Source organism: Cygnus atratus, chromosome 1 (assembly GCF_013377495.2).
Source record: "Cygnus atratus isolate AKBS03 ecotype Queensland, Australia chromosome 1, CAtr_DNAZoo_HiC_assembly, whole genome shotgun sequence".
Classification (NCBI taxonomy): domain Eukaryota; kingdom Metazoa; phylum Chordata; class Aves; order Anseriformes; family Anatidae; genus Cygnus; species Cygnus atratus.
Window position 1 is genome coordinate 62,426,606 of NC_066362.1, and position 18,488 is coordinate 62,445,093.

The 18,488-nt window shown below is 39.0% G+C and overlaps 1 protein-coding gene and 1 long non-coding RNA gene across 2 annotated transcripts in view; both read left to right on the top strand.

The window, feature by feature from the left end:
* The first annotated feature begins 423 nt into the window (after positions 1-423).
* Positions 424-18,488, top strand: part of MTPN (myotrophin) — a 41,871-nt gene continuing 23,806 nt past the window's right edge. The window contains exon 1 of the mRNA XM_035551046.1: positions 424-730. Within this exon, the coding sequence (XP_035406939.1) occupies positions 659-730 (72 nt within the window). The 5' untranslated portion in view covers positions 424-658. The remainder of the gene's footprint in view (positions 731-18,488) is intronic.
* On the top strand, positions 739-2,417 carry LOC118250186 (uncharacterized). The gene is made up of 2 exons (XR_004779352.1): positions 739-1,344; positions 1,897-2,417. It is a non-coding gene; the product is annotated as an uncharacterized LOC118250186 (long non-coding RNA).

The following is an 18,488-nucleotide window of genomic DNA, read 5'->3' on the forward strand; positions in this document are numbered from 1 at the left end:
GGGCAGCAAGGATGGAGGAGCCCAGGACACAAGCCCCAAGCCTCAGCAGGGCCGCGAGCGCTGGGTGAGGTAAGCGCAGCGCTTCCCGCGACTCCATTTCTCGCCCCAAGGCCCGCGAGGGCGGGCGGCTACTGGGGCGCGGCGCAGGCCCCGTCACCATGGCAACCACCGGGCCGCCGAGGGCGGGGCGAGGCTTCGGGGATGTAGTGCGCATGCGCGGTGCCGCTTCCGCCCTCATCCCGTCCCCCTGCCCGGTATCTCCGGGCCCAAGGAGGGGGCGGGGTGCTAAATTTAGACACTTGCGCAGAACGGGCTACGGAGGGAGGCGGCGTGCGGCGCATGCGCCCCGCGCCCCCCCTGCTCCCGCGTGGGTGTCGCGGCGGGGTGGGCAGGGGACGGGGGGCTCGGATACAAACCGGAAGCGGAAGGGCCGCGCGCCAGTAAACCGCTGCTCGCTCCCTCTCTCCCTCCCTCCGGCCGGGCGGCTGCTGCTGGCCCAACCGCCACCGGGCCCCAACCGCCACCGGGCCCCGGCCCTGCCCCGCCCCGCCCGCCCGCCCGGGGGAGGGGCTCCCGCCCGCCGCCGCCCTCGTTGCTGCCTGGAGGTGCTGCCGGCCCATCGCCGCCTCGCCCGCGTCTTCCCTGCCCGGCGGCCGCGATGTCCGACAAAGAGTTCATGTGGGCCCTCAAAAACGGGGACCTGGATGAGGTGAAGGACTACGTGGCCAAGGTAGGGAGGCCCGGGCCGGCGGCGGGTTGCTGAGGGACGGAGGAGGAAGGGGTCTGCTGGCAGCCTTCAGGGCCTCCCCGCCGCTGCTGGGGGGTCTCGCTGGGGCGGGCGGCGGCAGCAGGCCGTGCGGAGCTCGGTCTCTGCGCGGATTTCCTGCGGGGCCGGGCATCCAGGCCGGGCATCCAGGCCGGGCTTCCCCTCCCCCTGCCGGCGGCCCGCTCCGAGTCTCTGCTTCCTCCTTTCCGCACCCGCAGTCCTGCGCCCCCCGCCGACCCCCGGGACTGCTCCCAGGGGGCTTGCTGCGAGTATGGGCAGCGTCGTGACTTGACAGGCAGTGCCCCGGTCCTGCCTCGCTGAGCTCATGTGGCTATGCATATGTGTGGCCTCGGCTTGGTTATCATTTCTGTGTGCCTCAGGGCTCGTCCTTAATAGGGTGATGCTAAGCTGCCAGGTGTGTTGGGGCTTAATTCATTAACCTTCTGTCAAGTGTTTTGATATCTAGCTAGGGCAAGTGCTACAGGAACAGCAGACACCTGTGTAATGGCTGAAATAATCTTCACACACATCCTCATACTTGGAGACTGGATTCCATCCTCGTTTGCTTGCAGTTGTCAGTGAGTTCTTGGGGGAAAAGAGCTTGTGTATAAAGACGAAATTCTGCTTCAGTCAGTCCTTAGTGTTCAGGAATATTTTGTCTACAAACTTACATCATAGCAGATGTTCACAGGCTCTTTGGTTTACATGTAATTTAGCTATAATTATTTAGATCTCTGAACACACAAATGGTTGTCTTTGGGAATTTGACGCATGCTGACATACCTTCTGATGACTTAAGTTCTTCCTACTCCACTTGTCAACTTTGGTTGAAAGTTACCCAAACTTGTAGCACTCTTGGCAGAAAGAAACATGTGCAAGTACTTTCAGCTGCTTTAGTGCAAAGTCCAACAGCTTAGCTTGAGTAGTCTTTTCTGACAATTTCAGCTAAGCTCCTGGACTTTGCATGAGAGTGGCTGTGTGCTCACATGCTCTGCTCTATCTGCAAAGCGCTAGAGGTAATAATGAGGAGTAGTATTATTTTCCTGCTTCAGCCACTTGTTAATGATCACATAGCTCTTTCTGTGTAATAAAGTTGAATGCTACATTAACATGTTCTTATTTCCTCTCAGCTTTGAAGGCCTCCAAAATGTTTCAGCAGGAGAATTGGATTCCTGTTACAGCTCTTACAGGAATTACGTATATGTATACCTAGAGAAATTGCTGCATGCTCGTTGGTGATGGATTCTTCTGTATTTGTTGCTCATACAAAAGGTCTGGCAGTAGTCATCTTGAATCAGTTTATATCCACAAGGTTGCTGCAATACTAGTTAAGAAGACTATTTTTTTTAATGTTGTTACCCTTCCCAAATGGCTCTGCAGCTGATACAGCAAATGGATTTATGTGATCACCCTTCATCCACTTCAGTACAAAGTCAAATATGGAAAGTTGTTTGAGCCAGCCTTGTGGATCCTGTAGTGAAGATAAAGGGCATCTTCTACCTGTGCTAATGAGTTAGAAACCTTTAAAAGGGAAATTCTGTTTAATGTTAGATGATTACAATAAAAAAGCCTACAATCCTTGAACCTTATATTTTAGAATGGTTTCTAATGTAGAAGATGAATAAACCATGGGAATTTCTCTGTGGTCAAATCTCATTCATTCTTTTCCCTCATTTGCAAATAAGTCTCTTATCCTCAGCTGTTAAGCATCTTGCTTTCCAGTAAAGCAAGAAATATAATACTTTGTTTTCAGTCGTTATGTTTTCCTGATAGATGGTGGGCTGGTAAACTTTTAATGTGATTTCCTGTGGAAACAAAACTTAAAGAGCAAATTTTGGCTGACCATGTTCCTTGCTAATGGTTTGTCAAGTTTTTTGGTCAATTTTTCATAAGTTTTACAGGGCAGTTGTTTCCAAAGGTACTGTTTATTTATGAAACTGAATGAAGTAAAGGGAGATCCTGTAGGGAGGGAAAGAGTGCAAGGGCGACAAAAGGAAACGTGCGTTAAGGGAGAACAGGAAAACTCTATAAGCCTTGTGACTGTAGAAAAAGCCTCAGTTATTTCACCTTAGTTCCTAAATTAATGAACTATGTGAGGTCAAATCATGCTTTGATAGCAACAGTTCTCAGAAAAATATCTTCTCCATTCTGCATGTTCTCTTTTTAACTGTCTTGATTATCAGTTACATAGCTTCTTCCTGCTGCTTTCCTGTTTTAAGCATGATTTAATGTTTTGGAATTTTGCTAGAATTATAAACTTTGTAGTGATAGAATTTCCTCTCCCAGCAGTGTGGGAGGCGGTCTTATATCTTGCAGTCTTCATCTTCCTAAATTTCTAACTTTCCTATCTGTTTTTCTGGAGCTTTTGACTTCCAACTTTTTTTTTTTTTAGTTCTCATGCTAGTGTTATTTCCCCATTACTTGAATGGACACAAAACAGCTTATAATTGTGTGGTTTTGCTGCCAATTACATCATAAAGTTTTTTGACCTTTGATTTTGTTTAGTATCTGAGTGGCAGGTCTTGAAATGTTACCCAGATGACCACTCGTGATTTGAAAATAATAGTATAAATGGATGCCATCAGTGAGGTTTTGAGAGTTGAACTCTTAATAATCACTCACGGCTTTTCTTCATTTGTGTGTTTTAAGCTACGAAGGTTTAGCATTTGAAATTATTAGCACTTCTTTTATTTCACCTCAGGTATGATTAGTAGGTATGGAGAAAACAGTAATCATACAGATTCAACATCAAGTGAAACTCAAGGTATAATGTGAAAACCTTTCTTTTCAGTGACATGGTTTGTTCTCTTTAGAGAGTTTCTGCGACTTCAGTGATTCTTAGACAAGCAGAGGGTACAGAGGCAAAAGGAAGGGTCCCATTTGCATTTTGTTTTTTTTTTTCAGTGTGAAGAGATTTTGTGTTCTCTTAAGGATACTTTCTTCAGAAAGAACGTGTTCTCAGAAACAGTAGTTCTCAGGGATGACAATGAAACAGGCACATAATATTTCTTTGTTACTTTGCAAAGTTTTTAGTGCTTCCTATCTGTGCGTTTAGAAGTCACAGCTGGCTTCTACTTGATAAAAATATGAAAGATGATTTATATGGTTTGAAGAATCCTGTGAGACTTCTTTTCTGTAGGAAATATTAGTCTCAACATTTCTAAACTTGTAATCATGTTAACTTTTTATGGTAAATGTTAATTTCTACTGAAGTAGGGCAGTTAGTGTGTTATGCTAGCTGTTAAGTATGGTGTCATCTATTTTTATGATGACTAGATTAAAAAGTATTTTTTACTGTTTGCTTTCTTTGATGTCTTTTGAATATAGCCAGCATATGTTGCCTTCAGAGGTATCTTTGCAGGGCTAGGATTGAAGGAATTCTGCACTCTTCCCACATACATCCACTCAAATTTTTAAAATTCCACAAGAAAGCAGAAACTTTCATAAGAACAGATGAATCAAATGTGCACTCAAATGGGTGAGGAGGACCCACGCAGATTAGAGAAATTTGATTCCATCAGGGGAGGGAACAGAGGGTAAAAAAGTACCAGTTAGAAGAAGAGCAGTCTATATTAAGCCTGCAGAACTCTTTATCGTGAGTGGTATTTGCGCTTTTCCCTTTCTTTATTCTCCTTCCCCATTAAAATGAAATAAGTTATATAATTGCTTAAAAAGACTCCTCTATTAACATGTACCTGTAAGTTTTCCAGTTAGCAATAAGACTTCTCAGACTAAATAGAATTTATGTTCAGTCACTGGGCGCAAAGGTTTTCGCAAGATAAACTTGTATTTATAAGAAAGAGGCTACAATAAATGTTGTTTTCCTGGAGTAATTTCATTTCCCGTGGCTTAACTGAGAATTCCTCAATTCACGAGCTGCTGTAATCCCCCTACCTACATTGTTGCTTCTTAAACATAGCACTGTTTACAGATGAATTTGACCAATCAACTAACCTAGTACTGTAAGAAGATAGGACAGTGCCAGACTGGAAGTACCAGATTTTTGCTGCTAAGAGGACAGGGAGGTTGAAATGATGGTAGGCTGAGAGTAGAATGTGTTTGGAAAACACATGCCATGCTATGCTTGCCTAGTGGGCATTTCTGGTGAGGAGTCTTCGCTTTAACTTCTTAAAGAAAAGAGAAAAGGGGGAAAAAAAAAAAAAACAACAAACTAGGAGACCCTCAATAATTCATATGGCTGGAAAACAGAGCAACTACCTATACATCCTTCACAAAGTTGTTATACTTTAGAAAGTCATGCACTTTGGGATATAATGATGTTTAATATTCTAAATGAATATTCTGTGAGAAAAGAAGTTAACTGCTGCAAAATTAACTGGAGACACTAAAGCAAAAAACATAGTTTAGAAATCAGAAATGCTCTTTTGTAAAAAGGACAGCAATCAGGTAAATTTGAAGTCTGTGTTGTGGAGGGGTGAGAGAAGAGAAATGTCTGAGAGAAAAATGATTAGCAAGGAGAAATAAATAGCTTTTTTAACTTTTGAAGAGTAGTTTCTATTCTTTTGAGTGTCAATTGATATTTCTACTCCTTCAGGAACAAACTAAATGAAAATAAACACTTAAATAGCCATTACATATGGGTGGATTACTTGAATTTGTTTAACCCTATTGTTAATACACTGAAATCTACCTTAGCTGAACATGTTGAATGCTAGAGTGCTCTTCATTATTATGGCTATATTGACGCCCAGTTTGCATCTAGTATGGAAACAGTTCCTTGGCTTGAAAGCCTTGCTGTTTTAGAGTGAAGTGCAAATGCTGTGCAATAGTTGTGCAGGAACACATTAGGACTAGTGCTGACCTGAAGCTGCTGGTCTGAGGTTATCCCCTGTAGAGTTGTTCAGATGCTTCTGTGTTGTAGCTCCCCAGTATTGTGCTAATACTTGCACTGTGTGGGTTTGTCTCTATGTGGAGTATTCTAGGCCTTCTGTTCATTTTCTCGTGATTACTTTTGAGTGTGCTGGAGTGTGATCACTTAAGATAGTATAACTAAGCAGTAAAACAAAACTGAAACTTGGTGTTCAGTTTGTCAATTTGAATATGATAATCTAAATCTTCCGTTTGTGAAACAAGACAGTTGTGTACTACTGAATGCCTATGATGGGATAGAAGAGAGGCTGTTAGCAGGTTGTGTATTCATGATAGTTGTTCTTAACTAAATTGCCATGAATATACTAGAACAATTTTCTGAAATACACAGCATGGCTGCTACTTTTTGGTAGTGGGTACAGTGAGATGTATGAAGTCAATGAAAACACCATTTCAGGGTGGCTGATTAGCTTCCCCAATGGGATTCAAAAGAGTCTTAAGACATGTGACACTTTACAAGTATTATTGGTTCATGCATAGGTTCTTTAAGTACTTGTATAGGAATGTCAAGGAGTAACAAACTCACCTGGTACGAAGAGTGCCTGTTTAGGAACATGTGCAGTGGCCTTTGGATACAAACTGATTTCGAAACTGGTCAATTTTTGAATGTCTAGTTCTTAATTCTTTTGTGCTACAGCTCAGCTCTTCAGGAAACGGTTCTGGAGAACTTGCACTGGGATATCTGAAGCTTAACAAAAGGGACTTTTTTGAAGTTGAATGTGCTGTCCCCACTGAATCTTATCAATTAAGATAACATTAAAAGGAAAAATAGGACAAGTGTCAGGAAAGTCATACTGACTTAACATAGAGTGAATCAGCCAAGAATAATATTTTTCAGGGGAAAATAGGGTCTATTAAAATGTAAACTCAGCATTGTAGTGGAATGTATGACTCACTGACAGGATGGACGTCCCAGAATTCTCTGATCTGTCCATTTCATGAAGATACAGGTATAACTGATTTTGAAGCCATTTTCACCTGAAATTTAAATGGAGGTTTTAAGAATCTTCACATCTCTGGAACAGCTAGATATAGTGGTATCTTTGAGATGTTGATGTCAGGGCCTGTGATCGTTCTGTTCAATCAGTTGATGGGTTCTGCACCATGAAGCTCTTGGTGACGTTAAGAGATTGCCAAAGTATGTGACCTATGTAGGAGTCTTTTTCCTTGCACAAATTAAAAAATTAAGGCCTTTCTCATTTGTTTGTGTGGGCTATTATTATGTTGATGTGATCATCCTGTATCTAATTGCTGTTAGCAAAAAAAAAAAGTGATCAAGACCAGTTTTTAATAAAGTATTGAATTTAAATGTTTGTTGCTGGAAAACTTTGTTAATATATTCAATACTACAAACGAAAGAAAATTGTCTCTGCTGTGGATAAATTCTCTTTTGTCTGAGCTAGTCTTTAGCTCATATATCACTAACTACAATGTTATAAATTAGGAATATGTTATGAATAACAATCAGAGAATTCGGTGGTGTGGAGAAAATATTTACTTCTGGTACCACTGTATTTCTTATCCTTCCTCGTTCTAAGCCCATTTTTCCCTCCTGTATCTTTTTTTGTTGTTGATTAAATCCATGTTTTTCAAGTCTAGGTCTTGTACTCTGATTCAGTTGCTGTTGATTTCAACAGGAGGGCATATGGAAGATGAGCTAAGCTTTCTTAAAACCAAAGAGAAGAGTTCTGCAGTGGTCTGTATTATGTCTCCATTTGGAAGAATGGTGGAAAGTTGTGTTAGCTGTGAAGGTTAGGCACTTGAATGTTGACTTGGATACCGTGGAATTGGTGAGTCATGCAAGGCTCATGAGTAAAAATACTGAATGAGTAGATCTTGTAGTGTCAAAAAGCGCAAGTAAGGAATTGGGACATGAAGGTCAAATAAACTCCCCAAGTTTAAGGAGAACGTAGTGGACTCGTAAATATAGGCTTTGCAAGTCCAAGAATTTTTATGAGACGAAAAGGCTCTGTAAAGATACATATAAAAGTCAGAAGAGAAAGTGGAGGAAAGATAAAGAAAGCGAGGGGATGTATCAAATTATATTGCTTAAGTCACGTTTATTTCTGTATGTGTCCCTGTGTTCTTAACATTTATTTTTTAAGATTATGCTTGTTTCAGCTTCTGGATATGTGCCCAGACAAAAGTGTGAATGAAGTTACTTTTGCCTAATTTGCACACTTCCAAAGTTGAAGGTTTATATTAAGTTGTTCTTAACTTTTCTTATTACCCTAGCAAGAACTTCATCTGGGACGTTATTTTCACCTGCCTTTCTATGGAAAGAGGTAGTTGTTTGGATATGAAGGTCTTACTAAGACAAAAGTGTTAACTGGAATTAAGTGCCCATAAATGATCAGCTAGTTATATGATTGTTTTTCTTTAAAACTGCTGAAACAGCAATTTTACTAATTTTTTTTTCTGCCTTAGTTTGTGAGGATGGGCAGGTACAAATTAGCATGGCTCGTATCGAAGACTTTGCAATTATCGCATGCTTGAGATGCTAGTAGTGGCTGAAGCTGATGTTAAAGCCTGTGTTGATTGCAGCCACCAATGGTAAATTCTGTAATCATATGGCAGAGAGGAGAGGGAAAACAGTAGTTTCCTTTCAGTGTTTAGGAGATTATTCTGGGGTGCTGTTCCATGCAGTGAAGGTCTGTAGTCCTCTGACTTGGAAAGTAATCAGTATTAATGAGTCCTATTGAACAAGGGACTGTTCTTGTTCAGTTGCTGGTTTGATTGGAAGGTACTTGTGTTTTCTTGTTGGATTTTTTACCTTAAAAAAAAAATAATAACTTGGTGTTGTCCTGAAAGCAGCTGACCTCCTGATGAGGTAGAGCAGGAAGGGAAAGAGAAACATGATCTTGTAAATTCACTATTATAATGTATATGCACTTGAATGTGACTTTAAATTAGCTCGGGGGACTTGGATTTTAGTACTTTTTGACACTTTGGCTGCTTTTATGGTCTTTGTGTTCTTTTATTAGTATTTTATAGTTTAATGCAGATGTGTAGTACAACACAGGTCATTGCATTTCTCTGAGTAAAGTATTTTTGTAGCTGCAACAAGAATTATAGTACAGTCTAGCTTTTTGTCTTTGCTTATATACATTTGCTGCTGCTTTTAGTGGTTACAGGCCAAAAGGGAAATGGTGAAATCATTTTACTTAGCCTGCAGCTACACTTTGAGAATCAAATAGAGTAATTGCACGCAGTGGCTAATAAGCTGAACAGCCCAAAACATCAGTAGAAAGGTTTTCTGGAGATTTGCCTGTCGTACTTCCAGCCGAAGTTCAAAGAATATTCAGATGTGTATCTAATTACGGAGTCAGTTTATAAAACAGAATTGTGTGCTCAAAGTTTCTTATGAACTGAGATAAAGTCTTGATAATTATTGTTGAAAGACTGATACATTGTTTGCTCAAACTCCAGTAATTTATGAAGATTCTTTTTAACACACTTGTGGCCTATAAATTAGTGATTAGCTTCAGGGAGGAAAGTTGAGCTAGAAGGCCATTTGAGACAAAAGAGAGAGAGCTGTCTACAGAACAGTTGTCATCAGCATCACTTCTAAACAGACTTCTTAACGATGCTATGACTATAAATACTGTAGGCAACAAGTGTTTAAAAAAGATATTTGTTCAAAAACACTTCCAATACTCGATTCAGGTAATGTAATTAGGAGGAGGAAGTTTCAAGTCCTATTTACAAAAAAAAAAAAAAAGGAAGGGGAGGGGGCGTGGGTCAGGAGAGTTCCTTCCTGTGAAGTGAGATCTGCATTTGTTTGAGCACGCCCTGTATAAAGAATTCTGCAGGATCCTTCGTATTCAAGTAAGGCTTGGGATTATCACTTCCTTGGATACCTAACTTCTCAATACCTTCAATAATATTATCTATCTCTTTAGCTAAGGAAGAATTGTTATCATGGCTTAAAAAAAAAAAAATAGATTTGACCTGTAATAAAGCATTATTTATGTTAGCTAAATTTACCTTGGACATAGTAGCTCAACAAACAGTATATACACTTAAATTCAAGGTTTTTATTTTAAGAGACCTAATTCATGAAAAAGATCGAATGTTTCTTTAACAAGAATAAAATGAAAGTCTTTGGTACAGTTCTTGTGACAAGCTAGTAGACCCTATGGTTACTAAATCATTTTCATTAATAGATGAGGCTTAAAAAATTAGCTTACCTTTTGTAGATGGCTTATTTAAGTTAGTGTAATATCTCTGTTGCAATATTTTAATAAAAACATTACCATAAAGTTGAATACCCCAGGTATAAGTGGTTTACAAAGCCATTCTGTGAATGTTATACATGTTCTCTAAGTATATGCTGCATAGCATGTATTTCATGGATTTAAGGTTCAGCATTTATTTAATGCACTTAAAATAGCTTTTCTGATCAAGTTTTTTTTACTTCCATCACATTTTTTTTTCATGATTTCATTTAATGAATTATTTAACCAAAAATCAGTGTTAAGTGTCAGAGCTTTTGGAACTCTATTATTAACACTGCTTTTTATATTTTATGTATTTTTATACATTTCTTTATGAAGGCAATGTAAACTCAACATGTAGAGAAAAATAATGCCTGCTAATGTGATATGAATACTTGTAAATAAGCTAAGTTAAACTTTGTTGCTTTGGGTTTGACAGAACATTTGATCTTGCCTTGGATATATCCTTTGTTTATATTCTGGAGAAGGAAGTCATGCTTTTAATGTCTAGCCCCAGTTATAAAACTTAAATTCAGTACCTTTTAAACTACAGCAATGAATTCTGGAAGATGTACTCGTTTTCCCACTTAGCCTGTCATATCTTCGTGGTGGAGTATGACCTTAACTTTGAGAACTCATGATTGTTGTCGTGTTCTTTTTTCTTAAATTATTGATAGTAAATTTTAGATCACACAGAAGTCAAAATACCAAGCTGGCATCAATGGAACCTGAAACTCAGTAGCGGGCCGCCCCTACTGTTCTCCTAGAAGGAAAACACTCATTTCCTTTGCAATCTTTGGACAACATCATCAAAAATTTAAATACAGATGCTGATGTTGGTGCTCATACAACAACTGAAAATGCTTTCATTCAGAGGTAGAAACTAAGTGGAAATTGGATAATAATTGCTTTTAGACTCTCCTGACCTGGTTAACTTCTGGAGCAATGGTCTAATGATGGAAACTTCCTGAATTCTCTTACTGAACCTCTAAACGGTTTTATATTTTAACTTTGTGGTACTAGGAAAGGAGGTGAAGCATGTTACGCTGTATTTTTATCTGTCCAAGCTTGCTTTCAGAATACCATGACTAGATGATCTGATGTATTAAGATTGAGTTAAAGTCATGTGAAACTACATAAATGGGTATTTTGTAGGAGATTGTTCTGATTTGATAATGTCATCCTTTGTCAATCTGCTGATAGCATAGTAGTGAATTACCTGCTTTCTGGTTCAAGTGTGGTTCCTGTCTGCTGTTTAGTAATCACCCTGGCACCCATGTGAGCTGGAATACTTTTCTGCTTGATACACCATTGAAGTGGTAAATCTTCTAAATCAGATCAAAGTGCAATAGTGTTAAAATGTGGACCCTGGCCAATCACTCCTGGAGGGGGAAAAAAAAAATTAAGGCCAGCTCAGCATTGCCTGTGAAAATGGACACTGCACTGTATTCAATGTATGCATACTTAACACATCTTTTCAGAGCGGACACCTAGTTTTATGCCAAGTTAAGGCATATGGTGATAAGTTTTGGTTGTAATACCTTAAAAATTGTTAAATGTTTTTATTTTGAGTTGTGTTCCCTGTATTCCAAATCAGGTCTGATAGACAAGCCCTGGTTCTGTAACTAAATCACTTTAGCTTTAATTCCAAATTCTAACAACTTTTCTAAGCAAAGAAAAAAAACTTACTTGTTCATTGTTCTTTTCTATGGTTGGCATCCTGTAGACCTCTGCACCAGATCTTTTGTTAGGAGCAATAATACCTCTGTCTGCAGCAGCTTGTTCTGTCCGAATTAGTTGCTGCCATTACCCAGAGCTGTTACCTAACTAAAAGGCAAGTACTTTTGGACAAAATGTTTTAATAGGAATTCATAAAAGCTAAGGGAGTATGCAAAACTTTCCCTTATATTCTTGTTTCATCTCGCATACTAATGCAAATATTGTGCAGTTTCCACTGCTTTTAACTCAAGTCCTAAACAGTTAAGGATTGAGGGGAGAGCAACTACTTCCAACAATGCAAATAGCTGATACATCTACAAGGCTGGGATTGTAGCACATTTCTAGAAGCTCTTACTAGAAAACAGTAGGTTCATTTTTGTTTTACAGAACAACTCTTTCATCAGGTTTGTCTTTAAAAATGCTGGTAAAACAACAAATACAGATGGCTCAGTAGTGCAGTTTGTTTCTGGACTCTTTATTTTGACTGAGAGAAAGAACTTCAGATTGCATTTGACTAAAGTGGGTAAGCTAGATACTTGTTTACCACTAACAAAACCTGAAAAGTAGATTAGTTAAGCACCTTTGTGTTGTCTTAATCAAAAATAAGTGGAAGGGTGCTTATAAAAGCTTTTCAGAGTATTTTAAATACCATATAAAGATAGGCCAAATCCAGCATTATGTTCAGAATTCATTTTCTTAACTTGTGTGGACCAAGTATTGGTGGTGTCATCAGCAGTTGAGGCATCTATTAAATCAGAACTGCATACATCAGTGATAAAGTAGATACCTGTTCTAAACATTTGGACATCTACATCTGTCTGCTCTGGTCATAGCACTTGCTGCAAAATGTCTACAGGAGAGCAGCTACCTCTGTTGATAAACCAGTGACTTTTAGAGGGAATGTTATGCTGGAATTCTTTGAGTTGCGTTTTTCAGCTTGTTAAATACTGAAGCACAGATGAATGTCCTAAGGAAAACTAATAGGAAAAGACTGGGTTGGATCCAGAGCCGCAATGAAAACTTCACTTGCTACTGATGTCTGCAGCTTCTTCCACAGATTTAACTTTCTGTATTTAAAAAGTCCGCTTCTGAATACCTATTAACTGAATTTCGCTTTTTGATAATTTTCTACGGGTTTTTGTGGAGATGCTTTTGCTGTTTATCTTGGTAAGATGCAAAAGATAGAGGTAAAGACAGTTTGTCCTAGATATTCCCCAAAGTGAACAGGGAAGAAAAAGGGCAGCTGGGAGAAAACTACTACTTGTTCCAGGTTATGACATTTTGAGGCAGAGAAATGAACAATACAGCAGTAGCAAAAAGGCATTTTTAAATATCTCCTGTCATGAACACAAAGATTACCAGTAGAAAGGCTTAGCTAATGCAGCTGCTTCCAGTCTTTAAACAAAACAACAACAAGCTTCTAGATCTTCTTAAATTCTCTGAGTGGAAGCCAGTATCCCACACAACAAATCTAGGTCACTTGCTTCTGTTCTGACCACTCTTGTATGTGGACCACTCCGACCACAACTGGAAAACTACTGGAATGGTCAGCATTTGCTTAACCACTGAGCAGAAGCAGAAGTCTTCCTGCTGCAGGCTGAATGAGACAGGATTACATTAATTTATTTAGTGGACTGAAAATAGGTAATTTCTGAAAATATGAACATGTTAATGAAAACTTGGATCCTGCACAAAATTGTTGCAGTTGCCATGGGAAACTGTCTACTTGCAGTTACAATGAGTTGATTCCTTAGCCTTGGCAGGAACTTAATGTTGGTTTTTAACTGAAGAAATCTGCTTCAAAATCATAAACAAATCACAACACTTACTGTTTTTTACCCCATCCCTTTTTCTCAAACTTTGAATTATCAGTTACTTAAATATTCACTATTTCTACTCGTAGGCTAAATATTGGCTGGAGCAACAAGGTCACTTTCTTCTTGTGAACCAGAAGATAGAGACAAGAAAACTTGAGACTTGGTAATTTTGCTGAGTAGAATATAGGAAACTAGTTCCTCTTTAGGCCTCCTCTTTTGAGAAGCCGTTTGCTGTGTAGTTTTTGAACACCTAAGTCTGAGTGGATATGGGGACTTTGTATGTTTTTATCTGCTCTGCCCAGTTCTTAGTTCTGCAATCCCAAAGTCATTGTATGTCAAGGATTTTCTCTTATGGAATAAATGTATAAAAGTTTAAACAATATTCTGCACTGGCTTGTGTTATGAGCTGGTTGTTTTATTTTTCTTTCTAATAAATAACAATTGACAAGCCTGTGGAAACAGTGCGTTAGGGTATGATTGTGATGAAAGATAGAGCAGCTTACGAAATAGTTCTTGTCTGAAGTGCTAGACTAGTGATTCAGTTAGCTTCAGGCTTCTATTAGGACAGCTGATGTGAGGATATGTCCGCTGTAGCAATTCAGAACAGAGTTTCAGTAATAGATGCAGATATGTAATCTCTCTGCTCTACCCAGCAGAAACTGCTTCAGCCTTGTACTCCATTCCAGTTACTATGACAATCTCTAGAGAAAATGGTATAAACAGCTCAGGAGAAGAGACTAATTTGTTGTCCCTGCTGCTTGAAAGTGTTTTGAGGCAGGAAGTCATTTTAATTATAACACTTGAAAACTAGAAATAAGGTTTTGGGGAAAAATCATTAGTCCTGAGTTATTGAATTCATTTTAAGGGTATTTCTATTGGTGATCTCCAAGGACCTCTGAAAGTGCTTGTGGATTTTGGCCAAATCAGTTTATATCATGGCAGGAATGAAAACTACTGCTTCAAAGTCAGTGCTGCTTTTTTAGACTATTCTGTAAGGGGAAAATGTTCAGTTGAACTGCAATATTACTTGCAAGGACTTGAATGTTGTAAGGTCGCTGAACTGAAGGCCTAAAACACAGACCAGGTGAATATTTTATATAGTGAGCTCTGTACTTAAGATCTGGTATTCTGTAAAAAAAAAAAAAAAAAAAGGCAAAGAAGCCTGACAGCATTATAGAAACATGTATTTTGGAACAATAGATGTCTGCAAATCCAGCTTTGAGTTGAGGTTAGCAGCATGTGAATCAGCTCATTGGCAGTCATTAGGTGAGAACAAGGGTAACAAAATGGAAGGCCTCCCTCATGAGGGAGCCTGAAAAAAGAGCTTTCTCCATACGGTCACATGAGGAATCAGGGCTTTCTGTATGTAAGCCCCAGGAATGTTTCAGTAGTGAGAAAACTGAGGTAGTAGCTCTTGAGTTTTCAGTGATGAGCCTCAGTTTAGATTTTATGCTGGTAAATGGTAAAAGTGAAGCCTCTTTGTTTGAATTTAGTGTTCAGTTTTCGTTTTGAATCTTTAGAGGAAGTTAATTGAAAACCAGGGTATTTGAGGCTTGAGTTCTGTGCTTAAGCAACTGAAAGCTGGAGGAAATCAGGAGAGATGAGCTATAAAACTTTTATTCCAATCAAACAAGATGAGACTTCAGTTTTTGGTGGTATTTGAGTATAGATGAGGCAATAGTGCAGCCTGCCCAAGTACAGAAGGTTAACATGCTTCACGGGCCTTTCTTTGCATTCTGAGACCTACTCGTGACAGCATGAGAAACATTGAGCTGGGAGAGCGCTTTCCAGGGCTGTTACTTAGAGACAGCAAACAGGTCAGATAGTTTGAGGAATCTGTAACAAATAACAGAGTTGCATAGAAGGTGAAAGTGAAATGGTCTTCTGGAAGGAATGCAGAAACATTGCACAAATGTGCAGGGAGTGGAGGTATGAAAACCAAAGTTCAGTTGAAGTTGAAACTATCAAGGAGTTTGAAGGGCACTAGAAGGGGCAAGTATGTCGATAACAAAAGGAAGATGTGGACCTACAGCTTAGTGGGGCCGAAAGCCTAGTGATAAAATACTAGAATGTGTTCAGAGGCAAGAGTTTGGGGGAAGTTACTGTTTTTCTGTACCAAGGGAGGGATACAGAGAAGGTTGCGTAGAGGTGCACACTGAAAGTATAAGAAGTAACAGTTCCGGCTGCGATGTGAAAAATTCCAGTTAGGTGTAAGGGGACAAATAGTTCGATACGAAGATGATCAAGCCCTGGGAAGGGCTGTGTAGAGAGCTTGTGGAATCCTCTATCCTCAGAGAGTCTCAGCATGGGTCTCAGCTGGGCAATGTCCTGAGCAACCTGATCTGATTGGATCGATTTTGAGAAGATGTTGGACTAGATAATCCCCTGAGTTCTATTTCGACCTTAAATAGTCTGTGATTCAATGAGTTAGTAAACTCACAAGCTTGTAATATTGAACTGTCCTTATATTTTTAGATTATTAGTCATGTCTCAGGAAGCGTGGTGTTTGAGTTTCCTCTCACTACCTCAAGTATTTATGACCTGTGGGTTAGTATAGCATCTTACGTTTTTAATGGTAAAGCATGTAGAATAAGGACAAAAGCTTTTGCTTCACTTATGATGTTTTTGAACTCATAGTCATTTCAGAACTTGTAGGATGATTGAAGAAAAAAAAATAATTTGAGTTGTATTTGCCTTATACTTTGTCTTGTCCTTGAAGACTTCTAATCAAGGGGTTGAGATCTGTGGTGCTGGAGAGGTAACTTTTGGATTAAATCAGTCACAGCTGAAAAGTAACAGCAGTAAACATTTGAAAATGCTATGAACATACAACTGAAATGCAGGTTAGGCAGTGAACTTTGGCTTAAATTCTTAAAATACAACTATCTTCTAAGTAGAATTAGAATTACAAAGATAGCTAAATGTATTTCTATCTTCAGAGTGCTTATGCGGGGATATTTTTGCAAAACGCCTTTCTCTATATGGATGAATTTGGAAAAAAAAAAAAGTTATACTGGAGAATGAGTCAGTTTACACCCTGTTATTCAAACTTTGAGAAAAGGAAGGAGAGTAGTGGAGGAAGATGAATACAAAGGAATTCCCTCCTGTGCTCCTCATTGTGAGAAAGCAAGACTGTCAGCTAAACTCTGAAAATATGGCTAGTGTTTTTTTCCCCAAGGTGTGGTTTGTACAAACTTACTTTCCCTTCAAAAGATTGAGGACTGTGTCACTATTATGCGGTTTTAAAGCTTATGTTATCTGTATTCTACCTAAAAGCATAAAACTTACTCTTTCAGGCAATGGGTTAGGTGTGACTTCTGGTTGTAAGGAAAGACACTTCATTCAGTGGATACCAGCATAACTACTTTTAAAGCGAAATGTGTATTCAGATTGTATTCAAGAGCATAAATTACAATTTAGTTCTATTAGTTACATTTTACAAAGTTTAAGTGAAATTGGGAGACCTGACCATGGTATTTTTATTCAGAAGAGGATCTCTGGATTCAGAATATCACAAAATAAGAAAGATTTTATCTTTCAGTTAGAGGTCACCTCCATCACTTTTATTGGGAGTGTCAGAGCTTACTTAATTTCCTAATAGGAGTTTTCTTTAAAGACATCTCATGAAGAACATAAAAAGCAGATGCTGCATGGAAATTCTCCTGTTTTCAATTTTTTTTCTGGCATAAAATTTCTGGAGGATTTTGTTTGTTGACACTATATGCACTTGAAAGTGCAAAATGTCACTAATATTGCATACAGGAATGTTACATGTGATCTTTCCAATATGAAGGTCATACACCATGCTGTGGCAAGGGAACAAAAATGTAAAATATCCACATTTTTCTGTTCTTTTATTCTCAAGTATTTGCCCGTTGTTCCTACACCTGGAGAACATAAATATTCAAAGCTTGAGATGCTACTTTTTTCATGCTTTCCATGAACTGAAATCTTAATATGTTTTGCTATAGATATGTGCAGTGAGATTGATTTGAAATGTTCCTGATAAACTAAAACTCATTAAATGTTTTGGTTGAATTTTTAAAAACAAAACTAGTCAATGTGAACAAAAGCCTATGGGGAAAGATAGCAAAATATCACATGCTTGAAAGTAGTGTTTGCAATGTGCAATAAGATTTTTCTAAATATATCATCCATAGGATTTAAACTTCTCTTTATAGAAAGAGGATTTCTTAGTCTTCTTTACCGCTCAAACTTCATCAGTGAAGTTATTGCTTTATATAAAACGTCAGTTATCTAACACTCTAATTATGGCCATCCTTTGTATACAAAGAGATTGGGGTAATGAAATGGCTTGTAGAGTCCATCTTTTACTAGGGTAATCGAGTCTGGCATTACTCAGTAGTGCAACTCCTATAGGGTGCTCTCCTGCATTTAAAGGACATCTGAGTGCATGGAATCTGGTGTTCTTCATTAAAATTTCAAGGAAGGGAATGCATGAAGTGGGGAGACAGTTATTTCTGCACGATAGGATAAGTACAGATGGGGATATGGAGTTGTTTCTAAATCTGAAAGAGCATTTTAATGCCATCAGAATTGCAGATACTGCTCTACTAATCCAGTTAACCTATGCAACAGGATTTAATGAGGTCACCAGTTTCAGTTTCTATTCCTGTGGAAGAACGGCAGTGTAAATTCCAGCTACTTATCTGTTGTGTTCAAGTGCCAAGTGGTGAATCAGATGAAGAAACAGGTTCATTTGGAAAGATGAAATGATCAAGCTAATTCTAAGATTGATTAGTTGCTACATTGGATTCATTCTTCAGCCACTAATTTTGATGCAGGAGTGGAAAGCATCAAACTGTGGCAATGAGTAGTGGTACTGTAACTGTTACACAAGAAGAAATGAGTGTTAAAGTAATTGGTGAGCTGAGACATTAAGAGCATGGCAGTAATGTTCTAGAGCAAAACTACTGGGAAACCACAATGCCCACATGAATAGCTGGCTGAGCCTCAGCTGCAGTGCCACTGCAAAGTAAGCCTGTGGTTGAAGCATTTGGAGTATGCTGTAGGGATGCTTGAGTGGCACTAGATAAATTTGTTCTAGCTGAGTTGGCC